Source organism: Megalops cyprinoides, chromosome 9 (assembly GCF_013368585.1).
Source record: "Megalops cyprinoides isolate fMegCyp1 chromosome 9, fMegCyp1.pri, whole genome shotgun sequence".
NCBI classification, from domain to species: domain Eukaryota; kingdom Metazoa; phylum Chordata; class Actinopteri; order Elopiformes; family Megalopidae; genus Megalops; species Megalops cyprinoides.
In genome coordinates, this window is record NC_050591.1 from 33,087,798 (window position 1) to 33,100,410 (window position 12,613).

General features: G+C 39.1%; 1 protein-coding gene across 1 annotated transcript; it reads right to left on the reverse strand.

Moving 5' to 3' along the window:
- Positions 1 to 4,902: 4,902 nt before the first annotated feature.
- si:ch211-105f12.2 (RIMS-binding protein 2-like) lies at positions 4,903 to 11,800 on the reverse strand. Its single transcript, XM_036536652.1, has 8 exons — positions 11,594 to 11,800; positions 10,343 to 10,511; positions 7,668 to 7,771; positions 7,389 to 7,460; positions 7,157 to 7,285; positions 6,680 to 6,714; positions 5,838 to 5,999; positions 4,903 to 5,391 (listed from the first exon to the last, which is right to left on the reverse strand). Exons 1-6 carry the CDS (start codon positions 11,798 to 11,800, stop codon positions 6,682 to 6,684), a joined length of 714 nt encoding a protein of 237 aa, XP_036392545.1. The 3' UTR covers positions 4,903 to 5,391; positions 5,838 to 5,999; positions 6,680 to 6,681.
- Between the last annotated feature and the right edge of the window lie 813 nt (positions 11,801 to 12,613).

The window sequence follows — 12,613 nt, forward strand, 5'->3', positions numbered from 1 at the left end:
AAAGCCAACCTCTGACTCAAAAAATATGAATATCATCAGAATTATTTAGATATTGCAGATAGAATTCCCAACACGCCAACATGTTATCCACATTCATAAAAATGGTTTAACATTTAAAACGCACACACACACTGCAGAAATACTGCTAATTCTGTCTTAAAGACTTTCACATCATGAAAGTCCTTAAGACAGAAAGTGCTGTGTATGTGTAACTTTTCATGCTGTTTTTGCCACACAATAGCATAAAACTCCCATGAGGCTTTGCCTTCAGTTACCAATGATGAATTGATTACATGTAAGGCTATGTGTTCTGGGAACATGGAGACAATTGAGCATAACCCCATATCCAAGACTCTCAGATACCATTTCAATTTCAAGCAATTTTTTTTTTCCACAGGTGAGAATTTGGCGGGATTCTCCTGCTTGTTTTTTTTTAAATATCTTTTTTATCAAGCGCCTTTATGCCCATAAAAGGGGAGAGTAGAGTGTAGTTTTGCATTTTCTGTAAGAACCGAAAGTGTTTCGCTAGGACTGCTGGGTGTGGGGTTGTCTTTTTTGAAGGAGAGCGAGTGTGACTGTTAGACCTCTTCCTGTGGTTGGTACCACGTGGCCAAGAGGGGGGTTAAAAGGAGCCAACTTCTCCATCTGTGACCTATTTCTTCTGGGAGTATGGGCAGGAAACTGGTAAGACCCTTGGACAAGTTTTGCCTTCATTGAACTTTATAATTGAGTAAGGTTTGAAAATAATTTGTAAGAGTGGTTAGCTATTGTTATTAAAGTGGAAATTATTAATTATACATGTATGTCAAGTGGAAGCTGGTAAAACCCTTGGAAAACTTTCCATTGATGAAATAATGATTGAATGCAAATTTTTAAAAATAAGATATGTTCAGCTATTGCTTCTAAATTGGATATGATGCACTGTTGAAAAAAAGTAGCTAGAAGAGGCATTCGCTTTTTATCAGTGTGAAAGAAAATGGCTTCAACAAAACAAGCAATGACTAAAGTTGATTTTGCAATCTGTAATAATTAAAACCCCTGATGAATATAAAGATAATTCTCTCTAAACAATACCTTTTTGTTATATCCACATTTTTAAATCAATTTATAATTATATTTTTTGAAGTGTCTGGACAGAATATATGGACTTCTTCTTTTTTGTTACTCTAAAAGTAGTACGGTCTAGTTCTCCATTTTGCTTGTGTTTTTATTTTCAGAATACAAATTATTCTCATTTACTTGACTTCCAGTGAAATGGAAAGGTAGACACAAAAATTATCAAATCAAATATTTTTATCAAGCAATTTAGTCAAAAGTCTTTTAAAAGCAAAGAAAATTGTATGCTATTTTCAGCTAACTGAAACTGAAGGATATTACTGTAGATGGCTGTGTTGTGAAATCCAGTCCTAACAGTGAATATAAAATGTTATACTCTAAAAAAACTACTGAAAAAAAGCAATGGACTCTAACGCAGTTCACATTTTCAACTATTGTCTGGCAACATTTGGGTGTTCATTTTTAGGTATTCGTTTAAGAAAATAAATGAAAATCTGTATAAATGTTGTGGTAGTTGATGGTAGTAATATCTCCCATCTAAAAAATTATTTTAATGTTTCCTTACCCTAAAATAGTCTTTAAAACCATATTTACCACATCTGGAGCAATGGGAAGGCCTATGTTTGACATAAAACCTATCCAAAAAACTGTGCGCAGAATCCCTCTGAGGCTGATGATCATTCATGTGAAGTAGCAGATCATTATGCAAAGCCAGAATCACTTCTAATGACAGGGTTAAACCAAAGACACCAAAGAAATGCATGCTAATTCTAAAAGTCAATCATTGAAGGGGAAGAGTGTCATTGATTGTTTGTGTGTAAGAGATTCTCCTCTCTAACTGATAACTTGATAGTTATCACAATTTTTTGGGCAAGTGACATTTTTTGCTCTTTAGGTGGGGGACGTGCACAGCCATGTTGGGACGGGGGGGGGGGTTGGGGGTGGTGTTGCGGGGTGGGGTGGTGGAGGAGCCACGAACTGAAGAACAAGTCCCTGAAAATGGTAGAAGCAATGGATGGTTCCATGGGAGATGAGGATGAACGTCAGAGGTACAGTGCAGTCATTCATAAAGTAGAAAGCACTACTAAACTCCTCAGCACGGTGTAGTGTTTCCTACTTTATGGATGAGTGTACTGTTGGCTACAGTGGAAGACCAGATGGTGACCCAGTGGAGGGACAGGACGATGGAAACAGGAAGGCACTCTGGTTTAGACGGCCGTTCACAGCTCATGGTGTCTGTCTGTGGTTCACATAAGCTGTGTATGTCAGAAAAAAAAACAAAGCTAGGGGATGTGTTTCTCTTTGTACCATGTGTCATATTGATTTGTAAGACACTCTGGATAAGAGTATTTGCCAAATGAATACACACAACTGTAAATGCATTTGTACAAATCGTCTAATTGTCTATTGTTTTTATACATTATGCATACTGGCATAGATTTTTAGGGTATCAATTATTCTTTTTTTTTTTTTAATCTAAATGTGTTTCAAATGTAGTCTCTTCTCCAATAATAAATAAATATATTGCAACTTTTGATATTTGAGTCTTTTTCACAGGAAAACCTTAGAATGTCACAATTTATATTTATTGTGGTTTCCTTTTTTTACCAATGTGAGGCCATTCTGTGGTAGTAGGCTGGGAAGTAGAGGGAATGTGTGTAATCTTTTAGACTAAGTCAATTAATGAAACCAAGTCTGTATTCCAAGGCGGTGAATTGATCAAGTTTCCTTCTACAATAATCATTTGTGTGCAAGTTTAAACATATTAGCTGTAGATTCACTTCAAAGTGGAGATATTTGAAAGAATTTCTAGATCAGAGCATAGTAAGAGATATAACCGTCACCCAAAACTGAATTTTCCATGAATAATTCAATTATTTAAAGTGAGGGTCTTCTCTTTTCATTCCAAAATTCCTGCTGGTTCATCATATTGATTATAATAGATTTGCACTCACTTTCTGAACCCACCTACAGTCTCAGGGAAGCTGGGTTCTCGGTTAAAGCTACATTGCTGCTGTATTGCATACATTCATGCATGTCCTGAACCGTAGTAAGCATGCATTTTATGCATTACTTGTCAAAACATGTCACTTGGCATGTTTTAGTATAGGTATAACAAAAGTCAGAGAAATGTTTTCAACACTTTTAAGCACAGTATTTTGAGTTTTGCTTGGTGTAAATACTGATATACCCAAGGTTCATCCACGTGTTGCATCACACACATTCATGCATGCTCCACACACTCAGACATGCCACACATATAGTCTCATCTCACGCAGAGTTACAAATAAAAAGCAAAAATGAAATTTTATGTGAAAATAGACTTTATTCCTGTAAAAAGTTTGTTTCCTTATTGAAAGAAATCTGTACTTCTTCAAGTCAACTATGTGCAAATCACAGTTATTTCTCTTTCCCATATTCCTTTTCAACATGTCAAGAAAACAAAAAATAACAAAAGTTATAATTACATATGAAAACAAAAACAGGCCCCAAATTACATAAAATGGAATAACATGTAAGACAAACAGTTTCTCACTGTGTTGAAGACGTAAGACCCTCTGAAATTCAAAGCCAAACAACAATTCATAAGCTTTACATAACATACAGTTACAGATACTGTACTGTGCCTGTATGACTTATGTAACTAACATTGTCCTGAATTGGCAGCTATTTCATTAACCAACCATGCTAAAACCAAAAACATGCCAGTTACTAAAATAAATAGCTAAATATAAAAATAAACAAGGCAGCATATGGATAACTTTATACATGCAATTAATACAAGTTTATGGCAAACAATTTAAGACTAACTGCGGTCATATAAGGCTACATTACATAATCTGCACAATACTGTCCTAACATACCTTCTACAGAACTAACAGTGATATCCAAATTATACAGCAGTGCAGAAGATACATATTTATGCTAAGGGGGCCAGATTTCACTGGTACATTCTTGAAGAGACAGGAATATGGGCATAGCTTGCTTATTACTTATGAAGAGGTTTCAGGAGCAGTGTACAAGGAAGGCCATGAGTGGTACTAATCTCAGTCAAGTGAAAAGTTCTTTTTTCTTGCTGGTGATCTCTATACTGGGACAGTTTCTGGAAAGTTTGACTGATGGTAGTAACACTCTGACCATAATTTTCCAGACTTTTATGCAAAGAAAAGCCTCAAAACTTTAGGGTCCCACTTTATATTAAGTTGCCCTAACACCAATTTATTTACACTGTAACTGCTACACACAGTTACACAATACTTACAAGTGTTAATTCAATCACAATATGGATGTGCACAGCAGTTTCTTTGTCAGTACGGTGTTACCTGTGTAGGTGCAGTGTCCCAACACAGGTATTAACACTATGTGTAAACTGTGACCCACTTTAATAATAAGGAAACATATCGGTAACTTAACTGATGTGAAGCCTAAATGTAAAAGTCTCTTACTGACTACTGCTTTAGATGTCTAGCAACACAGTGGGCTTGAGTTAATATAGAAACAAAGTCCCACACTTTGACATGGACCTGATTATAAAGTGTTAGTAAAAGGTAAATATGGCTCTACATTCAAGAAGTCAAACTGACACAACAATGTTTAAACCTACGGGCCCTTTTTTGTTTTTATCATTTATTATTTTTTGGGAAAAGACTTCCAAAGTATTGAAGAGCCAATACTGAGGTCAGAAATTCTGTGATTAATGAATGGATGTTGTCAGATGAAGCATACTATTAAAAAAGTAAGAATAAAAGTCTCACTTCACTCTGTGCGTTATTAGTCATGTCTGTCACTAATGACATTTAAGTTGTCTCATGCCCCTGAAATGGTGACACAAGACTGCTTACAATGTTGCACTCTTCCATCAAAAGTAGATTAAAAAAAAGAAGTAAAGAAGGATAACTGACTTGATGACAGTCCCGCTGGATGCAGAAGGTAACACAAGCTGTAGCAGCAGCATAGAGAAATTCACAACTGTCCATTTCCTGAATTACATGTGTTAGGAGAATAGTTTTTGTCCACCAAGCCCATACAACATTATACAGAGTGATGGAATACTATGAGTTCCATACTGACTGTCGGAAGAGGAAAGATGATTGTTTCAGTCCTACAGGCCTTCAGTACTTCAAATGTGAATGTTCTGTTGACAGTTCCCTTTTCCCACTGTTGCTAGATCATGGCCTGGTTCACTGCTTTCCATTGTTCCGCCATGTTTTCAGTTGGGTTGAGCATGCTCAGATGTGTAACTCTGGACCCAGAATGTGTCTTGTACTGATCCAGTTACCCCCCAGGCCGGAGTCAGGGGTAGTGAGCGCTGAAAATTCAGTGTTTGCATCAAAGCTATGAGGAAGGAGGAGAGGTTACATGTTTTAATCAATATTCCAAGAAGTGTAACTGTTCACTTACTAACTTTAAGACTGGACATCCACTGACTATGTAACAGCTGTCTGTCCTAACATTCGTTCTGGTCTTCTCCACTAACATACCATACATTTTACTGTGTACTGCATACTTTTGGCATGTGATAGACATACAGTAGCTTACCATGCTGATGTTACAATAATCACATAAAGTATGGGTTGCTGTATTCTTTGGTGACATATTTATTGAAATTGTTGCTTGATAACATCATAAGCATTTTCTACTACTTAGGTGTCTATGGTAGGACTTGTATACTTAAAGTACCCTTGTGTGACGTCCTATGTCACAGTGGCTATATGACTAATGGAAAACCAAGCAAGCAGTGTCAGCCCAATCCAGCCAAATTTAAGCAGTATGCAGCTCACTGAGGTTCTGTCAGTGGAGAGAGGTTGAGGTGTCCATCTCTGCGGGGTTTCCCATGGCGATGGAGCTGGGGAGGAAAGCTGTGAGGAGCTGGGTCTGATGCTCGGGTTTCCTCTGATCTTCTCACTGGTGTTTGAGTCTTCTTTTCACACGGTCACTGTCATCTGCAGGCATGAACACAAGAGAACAATGAGCTTCCTGTTGTAGGTTCTTCTGGTCTAGCAATTACCACACAATAACACACTTCTGTCATTTGTAGAAAGGACTATAAGACATAAAGTCAGGTTGCCCAGAAGAGTATGCAATAGTTAACCTTCATCTCAGTTGTCTTTCTAATTTTGAATCAGGTTGAGTTAGAAAGCAATATAATGCATTATAACTAATGCAATTACAGACAAATGTGTTCCAAAAACTGGACTGATGATAATATGAGCATAACTATACAGGCAAAACATCTACCATACTTGTCCTTGCTGATAAGGGAAATGCTTTCAGATTACACATGAAAATCATACAGGGGAATCTGACATGTTTTTTTAATAACTAGTAAACCAGGTAGCATGGAAAAGTGGGGATTTGCACAAAAAGAACCATTTTGAAACACTGACTGATCTTTTGCGGAAGAAACAACCCCTCATACTCCATCAAGCTTCAACATATTCAGTGTCACCGAGACAGAGCTGACACGATTATATATTATTATTATCATTATTATTATTATTATTATTATTATTATTATTACATATAATCATTATTATATATTATTACAGACACAGAGGAAGAAGAGAGCCGCTGCAGATCAGCAGCTCAGCCAGGTCCTCTGAATCCGCAGACAGATACTCACACTCAGGACTTGATGAAGACACTCCCCCTCCGTTTCTGCAAGGACATTCGGGAGGGATGGAAACACACGAGCAGGAGATTAAAGGAACATGGCTGTGAATACTGGCTGGTCTAGTCACACTCACCTCGTACCTGCAACATTGCAGGCCATGCCAAGAAACAAATATGTGAAATCACTTGCAGTACACCCGCCAGCTAACGTTGTCTAGTTATATACCTAACTAAATGATTCCTGCCAGCTGAATAATTTGTTTGCCCCTTCCCATGTGAATTAATGACTAAACGCAACACAGATAATCATATTTAAATTGTTTCATGTATGCAAGCATATGGTTTACTGAATTATGACAAAATGCAATATATATTTTTAACTCAAAATGTGATAAATTGAATCGAATTTAATACAAATAATATTTTATCAATAAAAGTCTCATGTGTGTTGTAAAATATGGTATTTAAAGATTTGTTAGTAACTCACCTGGGTTGCTCGCCTTTTCTCCAGGACCTCTTGGTCATGTTCCTCGCTAGCAGGTGCCGGTTCCACGGGTTCCGGAAGGGCCTGGAGGAAGTTGGACGGCACCAGGCCCCGCTGCCCGTTAAGGTCTCCCTGATTCAAAACATGACATCTGCTGTCAGACCTAAACTCTTCTACCGGGTCAGTCGGTTGAAGATTGGAGTTCAAGTATATGGACACAGTCATCTACACTCACATAATAGAACCCGTCCTCGTCCATGTCGCCAAACACGTAGATAATATCCCCTGAAGAGAAGGATAGCTCCGCCTGCAAGCAAAGACACAGGGGACAGCATCATTAGCATATATTAGCATTTTATATGCAGAGCAAGGCTAGTAGTAAAGGATTCAGCATGCTGCTTTTGACCAACGGCTAGCTGATTAATGCTCATTAGTGGAACTTCTCTGACTGTTTGTCAAATGGAAACTGAATCATTTACAAGATTGGTTTCAGATTCAAATCCGGAGCAGTCACCTCGATGTCTGTGTTGGGGGAGCTCTCCTGGGGGTCATAATCGAAGATGGCCACCATCCTGCGAGGAGCTCTGCTTTTGGGCCCGTTGGGAGGCTGTTTGGGATCTTACACAAAAAAAAAAGAAAAAAAAAAAACCACAACACAGTAAGACACCTGTGCACATTCTGACTCCTCCCACAGTGTCACCAGCGAAGCAAACACCACATAGCACTGACCCGCTGCTCTGTAAAAAACGACATGCATAAACGCACTGTTGCATCGGCAATTTCATGCATATCAACCGAGCTACTATGAAATTAGTCCTACACAGCTGCTCATTCTTCCCTTCCTGTAAAGTAGTTTTGCATTAGATTGCATTGCATCAATCACTCATGAGAACAGAAAAAAAACAAACATTTATAAGTGAAGCAAAACTACTAAAACAATTGGAAATCGTTTTACGGATAAGACTGTGGTGGTTTAAATATTTTAGACAAACCACAGGAAACACAAACTGGAATCAAAGAAAACAGACACTGCTGTACTGAGGGGTATGGGCCATTCGGTGATCTCAGAGATCTTGCTGTAGTGTAGTCTTGGTGGAGCAGTGAGGAGCTGAGAGCTCGGTACAGTGACAGGAGATCGTAATTAGGGCACTCCAGGAAAGTCAGATTTACAGCAAGAAACCTCAGCACACTAAAGCAGCTATACCCAAAACAGTCAAGTTCCCTGGGCTGCATTTATGGGACTTAGGGACACACCAGCCAGGGCTAATTACCACTCTATTACAGCATTAACATGTGAAGACACATAGGACAAGTGCATCCTTTCCTGAATCCAGTCGGGGCTCTTCACGGTTAGAACAAAATATGCACTCCAGAAGAGAGTGAAGCATTTTTTTCTTCTGATCTCCAATATGCATGATAGCTAAAAGAAATTCTAACCTCCACATCTCTTCATTTCCAAACAAAAGCTGTAATATACAGTAGAGAACATAAGGTGGTGCATTAGAAATATTTTCAAATTTAACTTGGAGAGGTAAAACTGACTCACATAATTTATAACACCATCTTAACCATGTATTCCTGACTGTATTGCAGTGTATAATGAATATGAATATGAATATGTAATATGAACCCTGCAAATATTTGGTCACCATTGCTTCTCCTTAGAATGGTGAATGCTGAATGTATTGCCTGTACTACATCAGGTACACTCACATCACACAGAACCTCAAATGGTCTACAAGTCATGTCCTCCTTCTCTTTGCTTGGCTATTGCAGCAATTGCTGACTGCTGACCAAAATTCTACATTTTCTGGGTCATTCATGTGGTTGTCTGTTCGGCCATTGTAGAGATAAGGGGAGGACGAGATAGGGAAGGCTCTTAACCTCTTCCTGAGTCTAACCACACGGTCTAACCTGTCATCAGTGAAGAACAGAAGCTCTTAGTTAACCCTGACACTGTGAACACAAGCACACACATTATAAACCAAAGCAAGCCCCAGATAAAGAACACAGAGTTTTAACTGTTGATACATACTGACAAAAAGGAAAGACACAGATACTGAAAACTCTGGAAAACATGCTTTCTTGTGGGTGACACTGAAGAATTCTGTATTGAACAACAGATTAAGAAGGAAAAAGTGCTTTGGCCCTTTTAAATTTACAGTGACACCAACACGACACAAAATGACAAAGCAAGTTGTTATGGTTTCATGCCAACTTCATGGCAAACATAACGACAACATCTGATGGATCACAGTTATATAAATCCACTCAGTGCACATTTTAAAAAGCCCTAGATGGATAGCATTTTCTGCTGCAAGATTTTTGTCAGCTTTTTTTTTTTGTTAGTTTTTTGTTTGATTTTTTTTGTTTTATTATTCTACATACAGTGTCTCCTTTTCAAGATCTCCAGAATACATTTCAATGGTTTTCACAGCATGTCTTTCATTTCTGTGCAAGACTACCTCTTGTAATATGGCAATAGCTCCAGTACTTGTACAGTATATGTAAGTTTGAAAAATACCAGTGACATTGATTCAACTTTGATTTAAGGCTGTGAAACAATTGTAACAACAACCGCAACAACCCGTGAACACAGCTGGATAAGGCAGGGGAATGACCAAAATGAAAAATCAAAAAGCAAATTTGGGTCACTGTTTGGCAGTTACACAACCCCTAAAAACATCTGTTACTATCACCAGTTAAGTTCCTCTTTCAATGCTAATTTTTGGACATTCCTTGGGCACGTTGCCAAAGACTGCACTGATTGCAAAACAGATACAGTGTTTAGGTGGACTACCACACTTTCACTGACTCACACCTTATTTACTGTGTTGACATCACCAACCTGGTGCCATGTAACAGCCACCACACGGAGCTGCCTTATCCTCTTTGGGTACAGACATCGTCAGACTACACAAGACCCACATTGGCTACAATCCTGAGACAGTCAGAGAGCCAAAACTCAACCTTTATGTTAGCGACTTTTCACACCCATAACCTCCAGACATTAGTTACCACAGTAGCATTTGCACAGGCATTCAGTTTCATTAGACATTGAACAAGAAAGGGGCCATTTAAATTTTCTAATCTGGTAAGACAAAGCAGAGTATCGCTGACCATATGACTATGCATGTGCAGCCCTGGGTTTCTTGGCAGAGCAGACCAGCGAACAGGCAGGCTCCCTACCTTTCTTTTCAATCGAGGACTCCGGAGACAGGAATCCCTTCTTCAGCAGCTGTGCCCTGGCCTTCTCGTCCTCCACGTGGATCTCGGACACCATGTTGCAGGGCACGTAGCCGAAGCGGCCGAGGGACTCCCCGCGGTAGAAACCGTCTGCGTCTTTATCGCCGTACACCTGGAGGAGAGTACCCCCAGGCGCAGAGAAAGAGAAAGAAACTTTATTTTCTTTTAGGTTATTTTGTGAGGTGTCGATCTCTGATTTCAAACCACACCTGTGGTGGGGAGGGGGTAGCAGAGAATTTCATAGACATGTGCTGGGTTCCTACATTCACTTCTAGTGACACTCTGACAAAAGATATACAAAAGCAAATGACTGCGCGGCTGAACTTTTGAAATTCATGTGTAGCGCAGTGCTTCGTTACTTAAAATGAATGACTTTTAACCGATCGAGCAAAGATGGCTTGTTAGCAACACAATGCATGTTTAAATGCCGAAACAGTGAATGAAATCCATGCTTCTGGGTTTCCACTTACCCATCTCAACATTCAATAGGATAGACTGGATGTTGAAATGGATGAGTGTATTAATATGGAGTCAGTAATAAGACCAAGCAACACTTCATCTAATCAATTTTAAATAGTAGTGTACATACTTAATGCACATCAAGTCAATTTGTACTTATCTACTTTTGCTGACAAGGACACTGAAAAGTACAAACTGAAAACTATGGTGTGAAAAGAAACAAAAAAAATCACCAATACATATGAACATTATGTTTGGTAACCTAATAATAAAATGCAGCAAGAGAAAACTATTGATCTGCCTTTGTAAATTCAACCTACTCTTAAACATTACTTGTGGAATTCCAGAATGGGTTATTACGAGTATGCATATCCTGTTCAAATCTCTTCACTGCGAAGAATTTTCTCTAAATTCATTACAGTACATTATTGTCATTTAACAGATGCTCTTATCCAGAGCGACTTAAATAGGTTCCAGTTTTTACATATTATCGATTTATACAGCTAGATATTTAGGGAGGCAATTTTGGATTAAGTACCGTGCCCAACGGAGCAGCGCCCCAGCAGGGAATCAAACGGTCAACCTTTCAGTTACAAGCCCTACTCCTTACTCACTATGCTACACTGCCGCCAAATTCCTTAAATCATGTTGACATGTTATTTGATATCACCAGAAGGGTCCTGACAGTGGCCATCTATCATATCTCACACTGGACCCCCGTACCGCGATACATACCATGATGATTTGCCCCTCCTTGAAGGGTAGCTCCTCCTCTGAGGCGTCTGGGTTGGGGGACATGACGGCAGGGTCGTACGGGAAGAGGGCCACGAATATCCGCACCTCGTCCTTTTCCACCAGTCTCCTGGGGACCACATCCTCCTCGCCCTCCGGGGTGACCACCCTCACGCCATCTGGGTACAGATACACGTCCAGCTCAACCATGAACTCCATGGGCCCTCTCCCCTGCCTGACAGCTCACCGACTGACGGTCCTCCAGCCTCTCACCGCAGCATTAGAGGGAGCTGTAACAGGCCAAGTGTCCGCCCTCTTCCTGCACTTTATGGTCTTAACCGCGTCGTGTCACGAACAGGAGTAATTAAGATAAGCTTCCTTGAGCCTAATCCCGTGTCACCCATTTGGAAGTGTTTGTGCTACAGATGACACAGGTGCCAGCTCCTGTGGTGGTGGAAATGTGATGGTTGTGCTTTCTCCAGGGTTAGTCAAGCAGCAGAAAGCAGACTGTCCGGTATTTCATTTCAGAGGAGACTGCTTAAATCACAGTAAACTAAGCCTTAAAAATTAAAAATTATGACAGTGTCTAACTTTTTGCCTTTCAAATGTCCATGGGGAAAAGATATACAAATATACTGGCAATTTCAATGGGGCTGTCATGCTTTATTTAGGGTTCACCACATCCATAAACGACATGTTTTATCTCACTCGAGAGAAAGAAATGAAAGTTATTATTGAATTTTTATTGTTGTTTCATATTTCTTGTCTCCGTTTCTTATCATTGAAACACACTGTTTAAACAACATTTCCTAAAGATTGACATAAAAAACATGTATATATGAAAAAATGTATTTTTTTATTTAGACAACCTGTACACCTGCTGTACATCATGAATACTTCAGATATATGGTTGCTTACATCCTCTATCCTATTGAAGATCCATAGCACTCTATTACATTATGACTAGTGAAAACTCAACTGAGTGCCAATTTGTCAAATTAGGATTATGGTATCATCCACAAT

What these genes read in the sequence shown, in the direction of transcription:
- si:ch211-105f12.2 (XM_036536652.1), bottom strand. Translation starts at nt 11,800, where the DNA reads ATGGTTGAGCTGGACGTGTATCTGTACCCAGATGGCGTGAGGGTGGTC. An exon ending in GTCCTCGATTGAAAAGAAAG is followed by an intron (nt 7,772 to 10,342) that starts GTAGGGAGCCTG and finishes TTTTTGTGTAAG; the next exon opens with ATCCCAAACAGCCTCCCAAC. An exon ending in CCCCCAACACAGACATCGAG is followed by an intron (nt 7,461 to 7,667) that starts GTGACTGCTCCG and finishes CTTTGCTTGCAG; the next exon opens with GCGGAGCTATCCTTCTCTTC.